We start from the raw sequence: 23,045 nt of genomic DNA, 5'->3' as shown, positions 1-23,045 counted from the left end.
AGATTTTTTATTGGGGGGGATAAAGATTAAGGACAGAACAAGAAAGGATTTTGTGACATAGAATGAGGGAGACAAAAGGAATTCTTTGTGATTTAAAGATTTCAGGACAGAGGACACAGGCTAAAGATTAGAAACGGGAGGGACACATGATGAGGGAGACAAAAGCAATTCTTTTGGTCCAAGTTAAGGAGAAGTTTTATGGTATTTCAAAATAAGGGAACGTTAGGACTTTAGAGCTACAAAATGAGCCCCAAATTCCCTGAGAAGGGACTTCACAAAGTGCTGGAAAAATAACTCCTAATATTCGTTTTAACCCTTAGGACACTGTTTGCATTCACATCAGATATATTGATAGATCTCTGTGTATGTGTAGATAGACACACACAAAGGTATCTGTAAAAGTGTAGACCACTCTCTCTTTCTTACAGGGATTGTGCATGGATTTGGAAGTGAAAGGGACCTCCAAGGCCTCCTAATTCATCTCCTTCATTTTACAGATCTTGTGGGGTGGAATAGGCAAAGGCTTTAATTGTACTTTTCCCTCAAGTATAAAAAAAGGACAGGAATTAGCTCATTGGAACCTTTACTGAAGCACTGACTAGAAGGCTATTTACTAGAAGACTTTATTGTCCTAACCTAAGTTTTTTGGTGACCACTTTTTATTCAAGATCCTCTTAAATCCTTACTTTCCTTTACATATATTGTGCTTCTCTTTCCCCTCCCCGCAAATGTTATTCGTCTTTGTGTTTCATCAAGTACTTAATGACTTGAGTGTCTTTTTCTGTAGAATTGGGGCTCCTTAAAGCCCATCACTATTTAATTTTTGTCTTTGCATGTAATAAGTGGTTTAGGGCTGCTAAAAAGCTCCTTTAGGGCAGGGATCTTGCAGTATCCTGCACTTCTGAGGCAACACCCACTCACTCATGAAAGCTAGATGCACAGCCCTGCCTCACTTAAATCCAATTCACTTGCAAGTCAAGACATCACTTTCCTGATGTCACTGGTCTTCTTCTAGAATGAAGGACAAACAACAGTGTCCTGTTCATAATAATAATGAAGAGTTCCATTCTGGTCCATGCTTATCTTTTATCTGTACAGAGATCCTCTCATCTATTTGGAAACCAGCTGAAAACTGAGGCAGCTACATTGAAGTGGTAGTGGATCTACAGCACTGCACCAGGAATCAGGAGGACCTAAACACATACACAGCCTAAAGATACTTTGTTATGCTGTTCTTTAGTCTGTCCTACCCGCATTTGGGGTTTTCCTGGCAGTGGTTTGCCTTTTGCTTCTTCAGGTAATTTTACAGATGAGGAACTGAGGCCTACAGGAACTGACTTGCCCAGGTCACACAGCTAGGAAGTGTCTTAGGCCAGATTTGAACTCAGGAAGATGAGTGTTCCTGAGTTCAGGCTCTGCATGTGCCACTTAACCATGCCCCTTCAAGTCATTGAGTGCATAACCCTGGGCAAGTCCCTTAAACCTCTGCCTCAGTTTCCTTTTCTGTAAAATGGGGATAAAAATACCTGCCAGGGTTGTTATTAGGATCAGATGATATTATTGTAAAGTGCTTAGCAGAGTACTTGACACATAGTATGTGCTATATAAATGTTAACTATTTTTTCAAAAAGAATTTTGGTATTTAAAGAGCTAAGATTTAGTCATGAGTAACATACCATTACTGGAAGATGTCATGTAAATAAATAATGTTACTGTATCTGTTTACAATTTATGTATTGTGTGTATGCACAGCCAAATATCCCACTTCTGCCAGGATCATCATCTTTTCCTCTACCCTAGGAAATCCTTCAAGAGCAGTAAATTATCTAGGTTCCATTTTGTATATTTGTTCACCACATCTGTTATCTTAAAGAGAAAATACATAATTTGTAAGAGAAATGTTTTCCAAGCCTGCTTCTCTGGGTATAAGAGGAAAAAAAAATTGTAACTAATATATTTTTTATTTCTTATTAGAGTCCATACTGGAAAGAAGCCCTCAACATATTAAAACTGGTGGTGTCCCGATCTGCAAGTCTTGTTGTCCCTAATGATATCCCTAAGAGTTACGGCAGTGAGATGGGTTCTCCTGAAATATCATTCACAAAAATTTTTAATAATGTCTCCAAGGAGTTACCTGGAAAGACATTAGATTTTCATTTTGATATATCTGAGGTAATTCTTTTACATAATCAAAGTTGAGTATAAAAACATAAAAATGCAAGCTGTTGTCTTTTCAACAGAATTTTACATACGTATTTGGGGGATTTCCCTCAATGGAATCTAAACAATGCTTTTTAAGACTGTTAAAATCCTGTGCATCAAAGATGTCAAGAATAGTATTGGCAGTAAGTTTTTTTGTTAAATTAATGAGAGAAAGTTTGAGAGAGAGTTGTGTGTAAGCAAGTGCACATGTGCTTTTTGAGATGGTACTTAGCATTGCCATCCCCTGATATGGACCCTGGAAGATGAGAGGGATGAACACGTAGGAAAGATGAGGAATTGTGCTTTATGGTGTCTTCGGAGTGAATTATTACAATTAGGGGTGTTTTTGTTGTTGTTTTGCTTGAAACAAAATGAATTCCAAAATATCAGATACATTTATAGTCAAATAAGCTACAAAAACCAGCAAAGCCAAATATAAAGTATCTTTAGATGGTAACTTAGAGATAGCAAAGAATTTTAAAATTGATTTATTAAACTTAAGGATAATTGTTTTCATCAGACTTTAGTAAGAGTGTTTAGGAGAATCATCTTTGAATTCATTCAAAGACCAAAAAAGTGTAACAACATGTTTATCACTTTACCATATGTATCTAATGTTACAACATATCATCTTTCTTAGACTGAGTTTTAGAAATTTTCATTTTCTCTACCATTTACATCTCCTATTTTGAATGAGTGCAGCTTATTCTCTTTCTGTATAGACACCAATTATTGGAAATAAATATGGTGATCAACATAGTGCAGCTGGAAGAAATGGAAAACCAAAAGTCATTGCAGTTACGCGAAGTACCTCTTCAACTTCATCAGGTTCTAATTCAAATGCCCTTGTGCCTGTTAGCTGGAAGAGACCACAGTTATCCCAGGTATATGAGAGTGAGGGAGGAAGTAGAGGAGAGAGAGAAGGAAGGAAGAAAGGGAGGGGAGGAAAGAAGAAAGGAGGGAGGGAAGGAAAGAAGAAAGGAAGAAGGTAAGAGGGAGGGGAGGAATTTATTAAATGTTTACTCTGTACCAGTTACTTTGCTAAGTGCTAGAAATACAAATAAAAAATGGAAAGGCAGTCTGTATTCCCAAGGAGCTCACACTCAAATTGGAGGCAAACAAGACACAAATGCAAATTCAGAAAAGTCTGAGTAGCTCTGGATGTTGAGTATTGAGGCAGATGGCAGGGCCCAGTAGCCCTTAAATTATGCAAGATGATAATGTCAAGAGAACGACTTAAAAGCAAGGCAGATAGTCAGACCTGAGGAACTCAGGGGGAGGCAGTAAGATCATAGGTATGGAATGGTAAGGTTAGGTGACTGGCCCGATGATAAGGAGCAGAGTTGGAATGAGGAGTCAGATTCTCTCTTATATCCTTTTGACTATGCTGTATTTGTGCTATATATTTTTAAAAATTTATCACCTTTTGACACCGAATGCTATTTTTATATCCTAGAGAAGAACAAGAGAGAAGCTGATGAACGTACTGTCTCTCTGTGGTCCAGAGTCTGGTCTCCCAAAGAATCCATCGGTGAGTTCATAGTAAATATCGAAGGATCCTATCATCTACACAAAGTAAAGCAAATTCATCTTTCCTATTGTTTTCATGCACTAGCTACCACTATATTACATTTGAAAGGAAAAGTCTATTGTTCCTTATAGTAGTTCATGGCCAACTAAGAAATTAGGTTAAAAAAAATGATGCCTCTGAAGTCATTATCCATTTAGCTCAGGGTGTCTTGGTCCTTCCATCCACAATATTGCTCTACTCTTTCCTCTGTAGGTTGTGTTTTCTTCTAATGAGGACTTGGAAGTTGGAGACCAACAGACTAGTCTTATTTCCGCAACAGAGGAAATAATTCAGGAGGAGGAAGTGGTTGTAGAGGACAGCAGCAGTGAGCAGCAGTTTGGAGTTTTTAAGGATTTTGACTTTTTAGATGTTGAGCTGGAAGATGCAGAGGTAAGAGTCTGGGTTTTCTCGTGTACATGCTAGCACATTTAAAAATCAAATCTATCTGAGAACTAAGAATGTACCCATTTTGTCCTTTATAAAAGTTGATTGTAAGGCCAGTTTATTTTTCATGATTGATAAAAATCGAATTAGAAACTTCTCATGTGATTTTAAGTATTACTCACAGTAAGCTTCAAAGTGGAGAAACAGACTTTTAAATAATAACAGACATTTTAAGCATTGAAATTTATTTTTAAAAGTTCAGTGTTAAAAGTTGCATGTCAACCTTCTAAACCCCAAGATCATTGAAAATATGGCCAAAAAACCCCCACACAAATAATTCATTATTCAAAAATAATTTATATATGTGTTTAAGTAACTGTCATAAGTTATTCAAATTCTTGCTCAGCAGAAGAGGAAAGTAATATTATGATTTTAATTACTAGCAGCATGACACACTGTTTTAAAATTTAATGTCTGTATTGTCATCTGCCCTGTACTGTTGAACTCTTCTCAGGGCGAAGCATTGAATATCCCTATAACATACCCAGTTTCTTTCTTTATTATCATGTTGCCATCTCCTCAAGTTCCAAACTGTATTTGTCTAAGAAACCTTTTCCTTTAAGATACTTTAGCTATAAAGCTTTCTATATCCTCCAAAGCGAAGCAATTATACAGCATGAAAAATTCAACTAGCACTTCTTGTTGTAAGGTAACATGGAGTACAAGTCGGGCTGAACGGACCAAGCTGTTGCCTTCCCTCATCACTGTTACAAACCCCTCCATTCCTTTGTGGTTTTTTTTCCAGCTCAGTAGGATTAGACCAAATATGAAGTATTACACAAACAAATAAAAGACTCATTAGTTAAATTTTCATCAGTCTGCCCCTAACAAACAGTACTGTAGAGAGAAAGTCGTTTTTTTCCATATTGAAGAATCTATAGAGTGTGAGAATTCCCTTTAGGTTTTTAAATGCAACAATAATCTCTTCACAGGAATTCAGAAAGACTTGAGAAAGATGAAGAACTTTATTATACTGCTAGATGGCTTCCAAAACACAAATAGACCTGTCTGAAATAAGTGCTCTTATGTGAAACCTTACGAAAATATAAGCGCTTTACTCATAAGGAGGCCCAGACCTAGGGCACTTTGAGAAAACACTTTTAAAATAATAGAAACAGTCACAACACCCTACTGTAATCTGTGTTGTTCAGCTGATAATCATCTTGTCGCACTGTGCTAAATGAACTGTCTCCTCAGACATCAGGTCACCTATCATCATGTTTTCACTGAACCAATTAACGATGTTAGGCAGGATATGCCTGTACTTTGAATAATTATGAAGAATGCAACATTTATACTTAATTTATAAATCTTGAAATATATATTTTAACAATTTTTATTGTATGTTATGATTATTGTAGTATATAATATTATTAAAGGTGTAATTTGTCTTTACAAGGCTTTAGAGAAATTGTAAGAAATATAATTCCTACATTTCCTTCTGATCTTTGGAAATAGGAATAGGTCATGTATTAATAGTTGTGATCTTGATTGTTAAATGTTTAAATGGACATAGGGCCTCTAAAAATCAGGCATAGCCTTTCTACAGCGTTAAATTGTAAAGCCTGTATGTTGTTTTAAACTGTGAACAGTTTTCAGTCATGATAATATTTATCACAAGTAGTAGGTCTATGTGAAATTAGAACTGTAAAAATTCATTGACCAGTTTGTTCTGTATGTTTAGCCAGACAGAAATGTTGTTTCAAGTGTTTGTCTCTGACTCTTCCATACTATATTGTACATAAAGAGAGAAGTTTGACTGGCCATCCTGGTGTTCTGAATAAAGCTTAATCCAGAGCTTGAATCAGTCTTTTACAAACACTGGAAAATCAGAAATAATTTTCCCCAAGTTAGAGACTGTTTTTAAATGTTTGTCTTCGTTTTTCTAATTATGTGTATTTTCCTTTTTGCTAACCAGGAGCTGCAGGTAAGTTGCAGCCTGGTGTAGGGGCTGGTTAATCTGTTGTCATCTGTGAAGTGTGTCTGTCTGTGCTTTCATAGTCTTTTTATGTTTGTGTTTTAGTGCAGATATATGGTGTAGACATTACAATTAACTAGACCCAAGTCATAACACATAGAAAGTTGAGAGAATTATACATTGTCTAAAGTTAATTATAGGTTATCAACCATATTTTGATCCAGTTAAATGCAAACATTTAACAATATAACATTTTTTAAAAATTAAAGGGCTGATTGAAACTCTGTTTATGGTGATATTTTTACTTGTTATATGTTTTCCAAATATCATATTTTCAAAAGTAGTTATAAAGTAACTAATTATCTTGTTTTACAGGGTGAAAGTATGGACAATTTCAACTGGGGAGTCCGTAGACGTTCACTTGACAGCATTGACAAAGGGGACACGCCCTCCCTTCAGGAATGTCACTACTCTGGCAGTACACCCAGCCTCAACTTGACCAATCAGGAAGATACTGATGAGTCCTCAGAAGAGGAAGCAGCCCTGACAGCAAGCCAAATACTCTCCCGCTCGCAGATGGTAAATCTCAGCTTTGCCAAATGATTGAGAAGCAGCATGGTAAATGGAAAGAGTGGTGGATTTGGAGTCAGTAGACCTGGGTTCAACTCCTGGCTCTGCTACTTCTTTTGTGACCTTGGGTCATCAGTGAACTTCTGGGCCTCAGCTTTCTTATCCATAAGCCAGCCTAGGTGACCTAAATTCCATTCAACCTTTGCATTTGTCAGCATATGATTTCATTTAGTTTTTCTTTTCCTCAGACCTTGACTGTATGTCAGAGGTAGAAACTGACCTCTTTTCTTAGTATATAAACTTCACTTGATTTCATTAAAGTCCATTTAGCTTTAGGATATTATGGTGAAACTATTCATCTTTATCAGTGTCGTATAGGAGTTTCAAGTAATTCTTTTTAGTAACAGCAGGGGGTTAGCAGTCTACCTCGCCAAACCATTCCCGCGCCCTACCCCTTTACATTCCCTTTCTCTTTTTCCATCTTTTTTTCATGCTCAGTCACCCAAAGATAGCAAGAGTGTAATAGATAAAATCCACAAGCTTCTGGTGAGAGCCCTGCTGCTGATACTGCTGACGCTTGTTAACCTTAGGGCTCTGACCAAGGCATTTTGTCTCTCAGAGTCCTCTGTAAAGTGAGGATAAAGTTAGGAGGCTCAAGTAAGATCCTGTTTGCAGAGTACATCACAAACTTGGAAGTGCAATATAAATGTCATCTTCAGTCATGGCACTGGAGGTGAACGAGCTTGCTAGCCCTAACTGCCACATTTCTGATGACATAAAACCAGAAAAGATAACTTAGAGTAGATGGCAGAAACTGAAACAAAATGACCTTATTGGCCAGAGCTCTGGACAGAAACCAAAAAACAGGAAATGTAAAAGTTCAACAAATATTCATTAGGCATCTATTATGTGTAGATCCCTGAACTGAATAACAGATAGGCTCTGTACTCCTGAAGCTTACAAGCTAACATGGGCATCCTGCACATTCACAAATAGCCATAATACAGAATTGACATAATAGGGGAAAACATCAAAAGACTGGTATATGGAAGGAAATATCCCATTCCTCTAGAGCAGGAATTCTTAACCAGAGGTAACTGTGAATATGAATGAGGAAAAAATGACATCTTTCTTTTCACTACACTCTAACTGGAATTTAATGTGTCCTTCATTTATTTTAAAATATTATTTTGAGAAAAGGATCCATAGGCTTTATGGGTGGATTCATGCCACAAGAAAAGTTAAGGGCCTCTGAGCTAGAGAAATCAGGGATGCATTATGAAAGCTGGTCTCGGAGGGAGAGGGCTATGTAGAAAGCTCTGTGAAACCAACTCCTAAGGCTTCATGGGGTTTCTAGTCTAGTTGAGGAATACGAGACCAACATAGGCATAAAAAGATGAGGAATAAAAAACTTAAATGTCAGAGATATAGCTGTTTTCACTGTAATAGCATTAGCATGAGAGGCACTTTGATAGACTAGATTGAGAGCTAACTTTGGAGTCAGAAAGACCTGGGTTCAATTCTTACCTCTAACATTTACTAACTGTGGGACATAGGGAAAGTCATTTTCCCTCTCTGTGTCTCAGGCACTAATCTAAGACTCTCAAGTAGAAGTGAAGGTGCCAGTCTGCACTGATGGAGGAGGTTGTTCCTCATCAGGAGTTCCCTTTACTAATGAAATCACAAGTCCAGCTTTTTTTAAGTATTTGCATTAATTAGGTTTCACTTACATGCATGACTATTTTGGTTCTACTGATGCATTAATGAATATATTACTGATACCTGATTGCTTTTGAAATGAAAAAAGGAAAAAATTCGAGAAATGGCCAAAACAGATATTTTAACCCAAGCAACACGATGCCTGGCCATGTAAACTTGATTTCCTGTGATCTTTGGAATGATTGTTGACTCCTACGTTTATATTCCATTTTGCTTTTTCTTGTCCCCTTAGTTAAACAATGAGTCCACTCTAGATGAAATGCCAGACCACCAAGACTGCCTTCTTCAGGGTCAAGATTCAGCCAGCAGTGTCACCCCAGAAGTGCTTCAGATCAGAGCGGACAGCCCAAGTGTGGAGGCTTCTCTAGATAATGCTAACAGCCAGCTGCCTGAGGTGGGGAGACAGGTGGGCTGGCGCATGGCTGATCGGGGCTCTCCTTAGCATTTTCTTATTACTTTCTTTTCTTTCCAAAGAATTTTCATCTATTACACTGATTATTTAATTTGTCTTCAGTATTTCTAACCTGTGGGAATGTCTTAAATTGTATTTTTTGTTAACATCTTCTCAAAATTAAGAGTTGCTATATTTTAGGAAACAATCCACAGGTTAAAAATAATTGCAAGTGTTTTCAATAAGCATTTTGTAGTTCAGAATAACATTAAGTTAATTTTTAAAATGCTTTTCTGGAGATGGTGATTGTCTTTCTACAGCACTTTATTTTCTTTGAAAATACTGCTTTGTTCCTTTTTTGCTTTGTGTTTGGGTTTATTGATTGGTGCTGTGATTGGGATTAAAACCTCAGGCCAGCTGTGTTAGCAGTTGGTGCAATCAAATCCTTTAAAAAGGACCTTGGAACCCTAGTGTTATGTTTTTTGGAAAGGCCTGTGAGGAGTAAGCCAGATTTCAAGCTAATGACTGAACAAAAAGATGTGAGTATCTTAGCTGCTTTTTTGACTTTTGTAAAAGATGATTAATGTTTAAAATGCAGTTACTGTAGCTTTTTATCCTTCTTAGAAGAAAATGAACATAACGGTGAAATTTTAAATGAATCTTGCTTCATGATAGGTTTCAGTGTAGTAAATTTGTAAAAGCAATTCTAAATATTAGAGAATATTTTCTCTCAGGTGTTAAATTACCACAATAATACTATCATAAATTCTCTTCTTATTAAGTATGTTATTTGGGACATAGAACTTAAGAGATCTTATTCGAATTCATTGAGTAATGTTGTTCTCAAATTCTTTACATATGACCCATCTTTGGTAAAATAATCAGTATATTTTTGTTTGGGGATCTCATCTTTCCCAGTCTTACCCCTATATCACCCCAAAAGTACCTACTATGTGCCAGCCTCTTTGCTGAGTGCTGGAGTTACAGGGAGAGAGAATCCCTGCCTTCTAGGAGCTTCAAATCTAGTGGGAGAAGATAAGACCCAAAAGGAAGCTGATCCAGGAAGGGGAGGGAGGGGAGGTTGGTGCTGGGATGGTGGAGAAGCTAGAAAAGTCTCCAAGTGGTATAGCCAGGTGAGAAAGGAGAAAATTCAGCTGAATTCTCCTCAGACTGAGTCTGGCCCCCCACTTAGAGAGGCAGAAGGTAGTGCTGAGATTGGAGTTCTGAGTTTGATGAGATCCTATAGGATGATGAGGTTATCCCATAGTGAGTTTCCAAAGTCAGTCGGGACAGATGGGGAAATGTCTGAGCTGAGCTTTATTTGAGCAAATAAATTCAGTGTCCCCTGCTCTCATTATTTGAACTTGTTTAGTTGATAAATGCTAATAAGGAGATGTAATAATGTGAAAGAAAGGAAAGCAGAATTCACCAAAATGTCAGCTTTTTCCCCCTCTACTTTCCTCTTCTCTGGTTTTGTTACACCTGCATTCCTTTTTAAAACATAACAGGTCCTTTGCCTCTGAAAGAAGAGGCAGTATACCTTTGTGAATAGGGAGCTGGCTTTGAAGCCAAGACTGTCTGGTCCAAGTCCTGTCTCTGATTCTTCCTAGCTGAGCGATGTGGGACAAATCACTTTGCCTCTCAATGCTCCAAGAAGCATAGATGCTGACCTACAGTAGTGGAGCTCACCAGCAATTTCCCTATACCAATAAAATCATGGCCCTATCCTCTACCTCTGACCTTATGCCCTCACTGTCTCTTAACTGGGACAAAAGCTGTATATATAATTGTGTATATATGTAAATACAAATATATGTGTGCCTTTATATATATGTGTGTGTGTGTGTGTGTGTGTATACACACACACATATATATGTATGTACATATATATATCTTTCCACTGAAATGGAAAAACAATTTTATGCATAAGCATCATGTTTAGTAAAAATACTGAATAGATCTTTATAAAGTAGATAGTATAGAGTCAAAAAGTAATCTAGAGTGCCTACTTGGTGGAAAACTTATATTCCTTTCATTAGCTGCTAAACTAAATGGCAAAAGTAAATTCTTATTTGTCATGGTTGTGTTATAAGTGTTTAATGAGTCACATTAACTTTTATTTGAGAAGTGGTTGTGTAATAGATCATCACCTGGATAGAGTTGGGAAGCCCTTAGTTGAAATCCTGTGTCTGGCATGTATTTGCTGTGAGATCATAGGAGGCTCACCCAACTCTTCTGTACCCCAAGCTTTTCTAAGTCTCAGACATTTCCTGACCTGCATTGGTAGAGGGAATTTTCTCACTGGGTGTTCACTCTACCAATGACTAAATATACCAATAGGGGTAAAAGTATTAATCTGGTATTCCATTTAAATAGTATCTGTTACCATAGCATAGATGATCGTTTTGTCTTTTGGGGGGAATAATCTCTACATAATACCCCCAAAAAAGGGAGAGGCAGAAGATACTACCTTTCTTTGTATACTCAGTGCTTAGTACAGTGTCTGGCACATATTTGGCACTTAATATTTATTGATTTGTAGGAAATTAAGGATTCTAAAAGACAGATATGTAGAGCCAGTAAATTCCAGCCATGGGGGAGCAGCCTATAAATGGCATATCAGTGGGAGATGCAGTACTGAGTTTGAGCAGCAGTCAATAGGAAAATTTGGCTGCTGGACTACAGAGCACATGGAGAGGAATATTGTGAAATAATCTTGGAAATGGTCTGTTGTGTCTAACACTCAGTATCTCCATAATTTCTGACTGAAAAAAGAATAAAAAGGGAAATTGCCTGCCACAGAAAGGAAGCCTGTATTAATTCAGCCTGAGGCTTAGGAGTTCTGTTGTTGTAGAAAAATATCTCCAACTTTGTAAACTTTTAGAACATCACCTTCATACCGTTTTCCCTGGTTGAGATTTTTTAACTCTTGCCATAAAGGGTTTACAAAATATAGCACTTAGTAGAAGATTCCATTTACACAATGGAAGTATAGAGGTAAGAGAAGAAAGATCATAGAAAATCTAGTCCAGTCCATTCATTTTGTAGATGAAATTAGTGCTAAGAGGTTAAATAACTTGCCCACAGTGAAGCAATTAGTCTGTAACATGCTTATTAACAGTTAATAAAGACACTGAAGTCCCTTAACTGATTGAGATACTTGGTTATTTTTTAAAATGGTTTTTAGAGTGCTATAATCAATTTCTAATAATGTCTTTAAAAAGTCTGGTTGACCAGAAGCAATAGTGACTATAATATTCAAATGAATAATGAAAATGATATATTGTTTAAATGGGAAAAATCTTTTAATGTTACACCCTAAATATAAGTAAACTACCCACCTAAGTATATTCTGTTATTTCTGATAGGCAGTGATGAGGGAGTGAGTCACTGAGGAAAGATTGACAATTAAAGGTGGGAGATAATTGTACAGGCAGTTGTGCTGGAGAGATGGGAAGTGGTAGAATCAAAAGTACATCTAGAGGGCCTGGCCCTGGTGAAGTAAGGGGTCACCTCTTGATCAAAGACTGCAGTAAAGAACGAGAATGAGAGACAGATTAGATACGTGAGTGAAGGAAGAATGAGGAGTCAAGGATAATGCTGGGTGACTGAAAGAATACTGCTGTCCTTGACAAAAAGAGAGAAGTTTGAAGGCAGAGTAGGTTTGGAAGTGAAGATACTAAATTAAGTATTGAACATACTGAATTTGAAATGCTTAAGGAAATTCTGTTCAAAATATTCAATATGCAGTTAAAATATATGCTAGGCAAGACAGTGTAGTATCTTATTGGATCATTATGAAGTGCAAATGTGATAACATGCAAAATGGTTAGTAAGCCTCAAAATGCTAAATAAATGTTAGTTCTTATTATATTTTATTAACTATAGCATACTGTTTTCCCTTTGGAGATATGTAATTATAACATACTAAAGTTGTGTCATTAAATTTTGGAAGAAACAAGCTTGAGTATATTTTATACTGGATGTTAACTTTTATAGGATTTGGCATCTGAACCACATTCGCTCTTTAGTAGTCATCATATTAGATAAATGAACTTTCAGTTAGATTAATTTTCAAATGTCTTACATGCTAACATTTTTCCTTGGGACATTTAAAGGGAAATCAAAACAATTCCAATAACTAGAAACTATTAAGTATGTGCTAAAAGTTATTATAAGCCTGAAAATGGTAAAAGAACCTCTGCTTTCAAATTATAATCAAAGCCATGGAATATCAGAAGGTATCGTCTTTCTCTTGCTCCAAGGTTACGTATCAGCAGCATTTTACAGTTTTCTGCAGTGTTTTGCAGAAATATCTTGTCTAACACTCAGCTTTTACAGATGAGGAAATGGAGATGGAAAGAGTTTAAGTGGCTGAACTAGTGACCCCGCAATTAGAAACAGTGATATAAAATTAAAATATAACTAAAGGTTACTTATAATAATTCAAAGATACTTAAAGTCAAATTGTGTGATTAAAAAATAGCTCTCAAAAGAGAAGTGGGCTGGCAGCAGGATCATTCTCTGTTTCCTCTAGAAAAAGGAGAAGTCTTCAAGAGCAGACACTGATTTTCATTCTCTATCAGTAGGGCCACACACGATGTCCTGTAACACAGTAGGCACTTAATAAATTAATGTTGGGTTGGATTGGACATGAACATTATAAATTTGCTTTATTAAAATTTTTAAAAAGTAACAAAAACTTTGCTTACAGGATGGAAGTTCATTATTAAAAGATGAACATGTTAGTATGACTTTTGAAGATGAAGGGTCATATGTTATGCAAGAACAGCAAGAATCTCTCATGTGTCAAGAAATTCTTGAATTGGAAGAAACTGAAATCCCAGAGCCCCCAACCCTTGGAAGCTCTCCTGAATCGGTGTGTGAAGAGGATGTTACCCTTGCTTTGAAAGAGCTGGATGAAAGATGTGAAGAAGAAGAAGCTGACTTCTCAGCTTTGTCTAGGTGAGAATCAACTCCTCTGTGACATAACTTATAAGTACAAGAACCAGTATCATATCTTTGCTTAGGAACAACAATAACATAAGGATTTCTAAACCATATTTAGAGTATATTTGGTGTTCTTATGGTACACATTGATGAATAGTATGTCTAGCACTTAGTATATACATATGTGTGTGTGTGTGTGTGTACATCACTTTGGTATGATGGACAGAGTGCTAGACCTGAAGCCAGGAAGACCTGAATTCAGATCTTACATCTGACTCTTAATCTGAATCTATGGGCAAGTCACAACCCTTCAATGCTTTAAGTCACAACTTTTTAAGGCTTCATTTATTTGTCTCTAAAATGAAGATAATAATACACATACTACCTACCTCCTGGAGCTCTTACGAAGATTAGGGTAGAAAATGTGTGCTTTGCAAACTTAAAAGTGTTAGTGAATGTTAGCTATTGTAATTGATTTCTATCCATTATAAATATTTATGTGTTAATGTTAGTCAGCTACCACATTGATATTTCCATAGTCAACTCAGCTCCCACCTCTTCCAAAAACTTTTCCCCAGATGCTTTAATCCACGCTGATTTCTCTTTTCTTTGAAATCCTACAGATCTTAGAGTTTGAATGAATAAATTTAGATATTTTATCATATACCATCTCATTTTCTCCAGCATTTTTTTTATATTATCTTCCCAAGAAGATTTAAACTCTTCCTAATGGGGACTATTTCTCATATTTCCATTGTATGTTTCAACTAGCATAGTTTGTACAGTACCTAGTTGACAGTAATAAGATACTGGTTATGTATATGGTTGGTTATAGGATACTTTTAATAAAATAAATTTGAAATTGATTTCAATTAAAATAGCTATGGTCAGACAGTGGTGACATGGGCCCAAAAAGAATAAAGGGATAGGTAGAGAGGTCTGGGCCTGAGGTGGTGATTGTAGTTCTTAGAGAGAGAAATTTGAGGGACATATTAGGATCCCAAGAACTAATCAACTGGATAGTATCATTCCATTTAGGAAGTTGGTGTGTGTCATAGTGAATATGTATGTAAATTTGGTGCTGGTTGATTGCTGGCCCCAGTCAATGGTACTTGCAATGTGGACTGTTTTTTTTTTTTTTTTTTTTTAGAAAATGTTTTGATGAACTTGTCAATGTTTATGTTTACAGCCAAGATGAGGAAGAGCAGGATGGCTTTCCAGAAATCCAGACGTCCCCACCACCATCACCATTTCTTTCTGCCATAATAGCAGCTTTTCAGCCAGTAGCATATGATGATGAAGAAGAAGCCTGGCGTTGTCATGTCAACCAAATGCTTTCTGACACAGATGGATCCTGTGCTGTCTTCACTTTCCATGTGTTCTCCAGGCTGTTTCAGGTCAGTCAGAGTTCTCCCTTCCTGTTGCTATGCTTTTTGTTATTTAGTTCTTCTCCTCAGATTGGTTTCTCTTGAATAATAATAGTGATTTTTCTGGAAATTTCTTTCACCCTTATCATAATCTTCAAACCACAGGAGCTCTGGGTAATGCCTCTGAGCACTTACAGTGCGTCCACAGCCATGTGATTCCAGCCTTACTATTCCAGTCTAGCCAAGCCCATCCCCAAACTCAGCATCCCATGTATTCATTCAAGCAGTTCTCCAAGCCTGAAAATATACAGCTTCCTCATCTCCATCTAGGAATCCTCGCAGAGCTCTGCCCACATGCCCCCATCTTTTCTTTCTGGGAGCCCTCTGGACTGTTCTTCTTTCTGTTATCAGGAATCAAACCAAAGTTTTATTTCAAGTGAGGGAAACAGCTTGCCAGTGAAGTCCTCCTTCCTAAGTAGCAGGGTTTCCATCCTTATGGCAGGGGTAGGTTTTTTGAGCATGAAAACCCCAAATAGCTGGATCACAAAAACAGGTATTCCTGAGTCCTGAATAAGCAGTTCTCCAAGTCATTAGGGTCACTGAGCCTTATGATTGTTCAGCAGGGTGTAGAACCAAGGTTAAGCATAGCCAGGACTTCTTACTATTGAGCAGCAATGGGGCACCTGATTCAGTTCTCTTGATGGTTACAAGTGAGAAGGATTGTTGTTATGCCAAACTCAAGGTGCAGTTTGCTTGCTGAGCCTTAGCTCTGAAAAACAGGGTGTCTCCTAGTAGTATCCTGATATATCTAAATCCTACAGATGAGAAAGTAGTCTCAAAAAGCTTAAGTGAATTATCCATGGAAACAGCAAATTGGTGATAATTATTAAGAATAGATAATTTACAAAAGAAACAAATGGTGAATTACCTGGAAAACTGTAATAATAAACTCTAATAATCAAAGAAATTAAAATCAAAACATCTTTGCGATAACACACTCATTGCATGAGAAAAACTGATTAAAAGTGACAGCTTGATATTGGCAGGGCTGCAAGGAGACTACTGCACAGCTACTGGGATGATAAACTGGTGAGATCATTCTGAAGCCTAATCCCTGCTTCGCACAATATTTAGAGAAAGCCATCATGTCCACACATACTTACCTGCTTCAACCAGTCTTTACATGCCATGAATTCAGTGCCATTCTCCATCCTGATTTGCCCTCCTCCATACAGTATTCAGGTTGTCAGTATACTTCTTGAACCATGGTACTCAGAAACGTACTTCAATGTTCTTGAAAGGCTGTCATGTGGCAGAGTTCTTATGACTTGTTTTGTTTCATCCTGGAGGGCAGAAATAAGACTCATGATTGGAAATTGCAAAAAAATTATTTAGGTTTGGTTTAACAGTCTATAGATATCCAAAAGTGAAATAGGCTGCTTCAGGAGATATGGGGTTCTTCCTCACTAAACTCCCTTAAGCGTAGAGCCTGGATAGCCCTTTGTCATGTGTTTCATCTTGGGGATTCTTGATTCTTCAGGAATAAATCCAGGGATGGCCAGATGGACAAGCAGGCATGCTTAGTTTACTTCTTTGGTGTTATTTCTTTTTTTAAAATGGAGTTTTGAAAGATTTAAAGTTTAATTTGCAGAAGCATAAAGTTTATTTTTTAGTAAAATTAAAGATATAGATTGAAGGATGCTTGCTTGTAAGTGTATGTGTACAGTGTTTGTAAGTTTTCTCTGTGTGTTTTATTCTAGACCATTCAAAGAAAATTTGGGGCTATAACAAATGATTCAGTCAATTTTCTTGGTGATAGTCTGCAACGAATTGGAACAAAGTTTAAAAGTTCTTTGGAAGTAATGATGATGTGTTCAGAATGCCCAACAGTCTTTGTGGATGCTGAAACGGTAAATTGTCACATATGGGTATATTATAACGTGTTAAAATTTTCATGTAATGAAAAGTCTTACAAAACTAAAAGTGCTTTATAATAAAAAGATGTGCGTGTGTGTGTGTGTGTGTGTGTGTGTGTGTGTGTGTGTGTGTATCTTGTCTTGCCATTTTTAGATTTGTTTGGCCTAGCTTATCTGCCTCCCCTTCCGTGAGGCTGTTCCGGATTAGCCCAGTTGCCAATGCTTGCTTCCCCAAATTACCTTGTATTTACTGTGTATGTATTTTGTATATATTGTTTTTCTAGAGAAAATGTAAGTTCCCTGAAGACAGGAAAGCATATTATCTTTTGGTTTTATATTATTGAACGTAAGCAGTCAGTGTTAAGGTCCAGTCACATCGCTGGTTAGAGACCATTCCTTCGGTATTTTGGGAAAATAAGTGGGTTGGCTAGAACAAATCTGAGGCAACATTTTTCTTTGCTATCCTGCGTTTTCCTTTTTCCATTATTCTCTGTCCCTACCTCCAGTTAGAGAGCCAGCATTCTCATTCTATGCTACCATCCCTATATCTAAACTCTGTAAGAATAAATGTCTGTCTTCAGGGCACCCATTTTGCCAACCTCACTTTTCTCTGGTTCCTCTCTTCCCACTCCAGACTCTGTACCCCTCAGTTTGGTTGACAGTTCTTTGTCTATGATGACCACACCTTCACTTCCCTTCCCCCAGCATGGGTTTGGCACCTGTGGCATTGAATATCTGATGCCCTCAGTTTCCATTTTTAACCATAAATCAGTAAAACTGGGCCACATTTCCACGTGCACCTTAGGGAGTTATTGGCACTACCATAAATGGGAACTCCAAACAAAACCCAGTACATGACCATGGAGATGGGACTAAATTCTTGTGAGTTTTCCTTCCATTCATAAGCATTCTTGCCAAGGAACAGGCTAACCAAAACTTGTCCACAGAAATCGGGAAGCTGGCAACAACCACTTGCCCAGCCCTTTCTAGTCTCCAGGTCATCCTGCAGAACCACATGGTGCTCAGCCTCATTACTGCCTCTGAGGGGATCACCCGTGCTATGATTAACCAGTCTTGTTGCTCATATATCAGCAGATCTGGGGATATCCGCACCTCCCTACACACGCTCCAGTAGATTGTTGAGGAGTCCCATGTCAGTGCCCAGTCCTTCTTCTCATGGAACCTGACGATAGGGCTCACCTGGTTGTGGGGCTGTTGGTTTGATGGCACTGTTCTTTGCCTCGTGCCTTTTGTCCTGGGATTTGTATTTTTGTTCAGGTTCATTCTTAGTGCTCCTTCCTTTCCTCTAGAGTGGCCAACTACATCCCTCTAATTTCTGTGTGAGGAGATTACTTCCATCCTCAGTGTTTCTGCCTCGATCACATTTTCTCTAGGTAACTGGCAGACCAGTGGGCTCTTGGAGTTTTAGGTCCAAAGGGGAGGAATGTTAGGCAATGTAAGGTAAGGAATGTTTCAACACTGTTTTTGAGTTAAATTTCCTTCAGATGTTTTCTATAAAATCCCCCACTCAAGAGAAATTGGCTCATATCCTGAACCAGCGGCAGCTTGACTGATGCAGTCCTCTTCCCTTTTTGCACTGTGTAAAAATCATATAAAAGGTAAAAAGCCATAAGCCTCTGGTTCCTTGCACTGATGGAGAGTGTTGGACCCGATTTGTTTCTGCAGCCACATGCCTTGCTAAATAAATTGTTGTCTAGATGTAAAAATAATAAATGAATGAATGAATGAATGGGCGAATGAATGAATGAATGAAGAATGCCACATAACTTCTGAGTGTCAACCTTTTTGTGACACCAGCATATTTTTGGATTCAGTTAGTGGGTGTTGGGTATCTTGGGGCATATTCTGGCTTTTTTGGCCTTCCTAAAGAGACTTAAATAGACCTTCAGCTTCTCCATTTAAATGTAAGACCATTCCTACTTATAAGAGCAATGAGCACATTAGCTCTAGAACTGGAGTCTTTGATAAGCCCAGGTAATCCAGATATATCTTCAGCTCCAAATTATTTTTAATTTTGTGATCATTACTAAATTGACAAACCATATAAAAAATTTCTTTTCTTTGTTTTTACAGTTGATGTCATGTGGTTTGCTAGAAACACTAAAGTTCAGTGTGTTGGAATTGCAAGAACATCTGGATACATATAATGCCAAAAGAGAAGCAGCAGAACAGGTGAGTCATTTCAACAAGCATATTTTACTTTATTTGAAAGGATAGTTGATGGTTTGCCCTTAGCCATAAATTTTAAGGGGCAATAAAATAGCTCAGATGTTCGATTTAGATTCTCATCTCTTGAGCCTTTCCTGCTTTTCAAACACAACTCCCTCTGCCTATCTAGTTGGGTACACTGGGGGTGGGGGAGGGGTAAGGGAGCACCTAAGATTTTGTAATTAAGCAGTCTCCAAGCTAGGCCTTCATGGTAGTTGAGTACTCCTGGAGTGCACTTCTTAAAACTATAGATATGACAACAACTTCTGCAGAACAGACCAACTAAGTAGGCAGTTATGCAACTGAAATTCAGGAAGTTAATCCCTTAAAGGGGAAGGAGAAGGGAATATGGATTTATACAGAGCCTACACACTAGGCATTGTGCTAAATATGTTACAAATATTATCTCATTTGATTAAAGGAAGGAATGTGCATTATAGAATATTTACGTAAATGGCCTTCTCAATAAGAGTAGTCCTCCTAGACTGTGAGCCCTTCCCTCTGGAATGTACGTGTGGCTGATCTAATGACTGATATTATGGATTACTGACTCCTGCCTTCTTCAGTACTTTAGTGACTCCTAGGATTTCACCGATGTGGGTTATCTCTCCATCAATGCAGATCCCAATTCATAGGCTTCCTGATTGTGTTAATTTTTGTCCATGTTTTTCTCATAGATGATTCACTTCAGGTGCCAGAGACTTTCCTCTAGGCCTGAAGGTGTTAATGGGGCATCAGGCTGGCTGCTGCCCTTTTCCTGAAACACATGACTAACTTCCATCCTTTCCTAACTATACCTTTCCTCAATGAGGTTTAGTCCTTTATGCCATTTCTTGAACACCATATCCACCATGAATGAATGACTGGAAATGTATAACACTATGCTATGCACTGGTGGTACAAATAGAAAAGGGAAATCATGCCAGCGTTCACAGACCTCACATTCTAAGAGAGAGATAGCATATGTGACAGGTCTTGGCCACAAGTTGACAACAAGCATTTATTAAGCAACTATTCTGTACCTGGCAATTATAAGTACTGGGGATATAAAGAAAGTCAAAACCAGACCTTCCTTCAAGAAGCTTACAATATAACGGTGGTGACTGTGCAAACTACACATAAGCAAGAGGATAAATTGAAGGTAACCTCAAAAGGAAAGCACTTGGCATTAAGTAGAATCAGGAAAGTTGTCTTATAGCAGGTGAGATTTTACCTGGAACTTGAAGGAAGCTTCAGAAGAGGAAGAGAAGAGAGAGAATGCCAGGCACAGGAAAAGCCAGTAAAAATGCACTGACTCGGAAGATGGAATGTCCTGTGCAAGGAGCAGCCATAAGGCCAATGTCACTGGATTGTAGAGATTGTGGAAGGAAGGGGTCAGATCTGAAGGGCTTCAGTGCCTAACAGAGAATTGTATGTCTGATCCTCCATGTTCTAGGAGCCACTGTAGTTTGTTGAAAGGGTAGCCTGGAGGACTAAGACTTGTTGCGGAATGTTCCTGGAAAGGTAAAAGTTGTGATGAAAATGGTATTTGTGCAAGATATTTTGTTAGCTATCTGCAGAAAGAAATGAAAAGGCAGGAAGATCTTTGCAATGATCTAAGTCAAGGGTGCGGAACCTGTGGCCTCGAGGCCACTTTACACAATAAATCCCCTTAATAAAAGAATTTGTTCTGAAAAACTTGGACAAAGGACCATACTTGAGGACCTGGAGGGAAACATATGGCCTCAAAGCTGAAAGTTTCCCACCCTGAGCTTGAAGATGGGAGTTCTCCAAAGCTGTGGATCAGGAGTAGGAAAAGTATAAGAAGCTCTGCTCTAGACTAGTAAGTCAAATGTGGAACTATAGGAAAGAGATAGGATATTAATTTTAGAGACACTTGTTCAGGGACAGGTTGTATCAGATGGACTTTTCCCTTCTGTCCCTCCCAACTCAGATTCTATAAATTGGCAGCATATCTTTGTTTTTATTTGAGGACATAAAATTTGTATAGGAGTATTGGTAATATGCAGCAGCTTCAATGCTGCAGTTGAGCCTAGAATCTAGGGCTCAATTTGAGGTTTCTTTTGGGATGTGTTCCTTCTCTATTTGACTTGAGAGGTTTTTTTAATAGTTTTATATCATTTTTGGCTTTTGGAAGGAAAGTAGACATTATATTATGCTATACTTTGGCATAATGCTGCTCAGTTTCTGCACATTTGTAGCTCTGGGATACTTCATCTGTTGAAAACTGTAAATATGGGTTTGTTTAGTTTTTTTAGCAGACATCAACATGATTTTGGAACATGTTGAATAAACAAATTTGATTGAAATCTTGAACTCACTAGAATACTCCCTGTCGTCCTAGCATGTAATATAATATAGAGATTTAGTGAGTTGACTTCGTAAGCCAGCACTCAGCTGTTTGTTTTACATGTTCCCCTCAGTGTCCATAGTACAGAAGCTTTCCTTGTATTGGTGCATACATTTAGAGCTGGGGGGAACTTTAAGATCAACAAGTTCAACCCCTTCATTTAGCAGATAAGGAAATAAACCTCCAGAGAGCTTTATTGACCTGCCTGTAGTCACAAAGCCAGTTTCACCAGGGCTTAGCTGAATCCCTCACTGGCATCTGCCAGAATAAAATCATCTCCTGTTTTGTGAGGGTGACAGGGCCAGGGGGGGAACGAGAGGAGAAAAATACCAATCACCACCAGTGTAATGAGAATATGGTGTATATATTCTCAGACATGCATTGCATGTTATTTTGCAAACAAAGGACTGATATTATCTTGGGGTGTGGGAAAGAAGATTTTTTAAGATTTAAAACTGTTACTGTTAGTATATTTGCTAATAGTGATAGCATTAAAAAACAAACCTACCCATGGCATCTTGGTAGAGAGAGCAGTCTATGAATAAAGATAATGCGTAATCTTATGAAAGATGTCTACTGTGTAGGTTGTTATTAAGAAATCTGCTGGGTGGTATTTGACAGTCATTTCAGTCAGCCTTTATCTCACTAGGAGTGCACAACATGTTTTTCTTCAGTGATGCTGTCAAAAAGAGAGCCTGTGGAACACTTCACTCTGAATGTTTAGGGCAGAGGTCCCCTGTGGTCAGAAGTACTGTTTGGAAATAACTGAGATCAAGCCTCCTTTTCTATTCTTTGCATGTTGCAAGTTGAGGTGGAGGTGAAAATTTGATCATTAAAATATTTCAGCTAAATATCGTAAACAGATTTCTTCCATGCCCTGAAATTTTGCTTTTTAATAGTTTTGTGCATTCTAACTATGTTACGTGGGACTGAACCAATCTACCCCATGCGAACTGATGGCTAGCATTTTTTTTCCTACTATCCCCATTTGATAATATATTTCCATCTAGCAATAATGTGTTAAACTTAGAACTTTAGGAGCAGAGAAAAATAAAGTGCACTTACTGCATAGGATAACGATGATCAGGTCTATATCAGATTTTTCAATCTAAAATGGTTCTTGACACCATGATTTTATTTCTTTGTTACTAGATTTGAAATGAATCTCGAATTCTGTGTCACTTATTGAAACTGACACCAGTATTTAGAGAAGTCCACTTCTGATAAGCAAACAGACCTGGTAAATTCACTCAAGAGCCTTTATTAAATTGACCAGATGAGGAAATCACATTTTTTATTTCCCAGTCTTACATCTCACAAAGGTTAGATATAGGTCATGAAGATTTTCAGTGAAATCAGTGAAATCTACAGAGCACTGTTTACTGATCTGTGTATCCTGAAGTAGCCATAGTCAAAGAA

General features: G+C 37.7%; 1 protein-coding gene across 8 annotated transcripts in view; it reads left to right on the top strand.

Moving 5' to 3' along the window:
• The window catches only part of FRYL (FRY like transcription coactivator), a 182,491-nt gene that overhangs the window by 149,869 nt on the left and 9,577 nt on the right, over window positions 1-23,045 (top strand). For 4 of the 8 annotated variants that reach the window (XM_072620713.1, XM_072620712.1, XM_072620717.1 and 1 more), the window contains 10 exons: window positions 1,975-2,172; window positions 2,925-3,086; window positions 3,659-3,733; window positions 3,986-4,162; window positions 6,510-6,713; window positions 8,656-8,829; window positions 13,529-13,779; window positions 14,954-15,161; window positions 16,892-17,041; window positions 19,142-19,240. In XM_072620713.1, the coding sequence (XP_072476814.1) occupies window positions 1,975-2,172; window positions 2,925-3,086; window positions 3,659-3,733; window positions 3,986-4,162; window positions 6,510-6,713; window positions 8,656-8,829; window positions 13,529-13,779; window positions 14,954-15,161; window positions 16,892-17,041; window positions 19,142-19,240 (1,698 nt within the window). The remainder of the gene's footprint in view (window positions 1-1,974; window positions 2,173-2,924; window positions 3,087-3,658; window positions 3,734-3,985; window positions 4,163-6,509; window positions 6,714-8,655; window positions 8,830-13,528; window positions 13,780-14,953; window positions 15,162-16,891; window positions 17,042-19,141; window positions 19,241-23,045) is intronic. The other 4 variants (XM_072620714.1, XM_072620718.1, XM_072620716.1 and 1 more) reach the window with 1 other exon arrangement.

This window comes from Notamacropus eugenii, chromosome 6 (assembly GCF_028372415.1).
Source record: "Notamacropus eugenii isolate mMacEug1 chromosome 6, mMacEug1.pri_v2, whole genome shotgun sequence".
NCBI lineage: Eukaryota > Metazoa > Chordata > Mammalia > Diprotodontia > Macropodidae > Notamacropus > Notamacropus eugenii.
The sequence above is the reverse complement of the archived record's forward strand: the minus strand, read 5'-3'. Positions and strand labels throughout refer to the sequence as shown.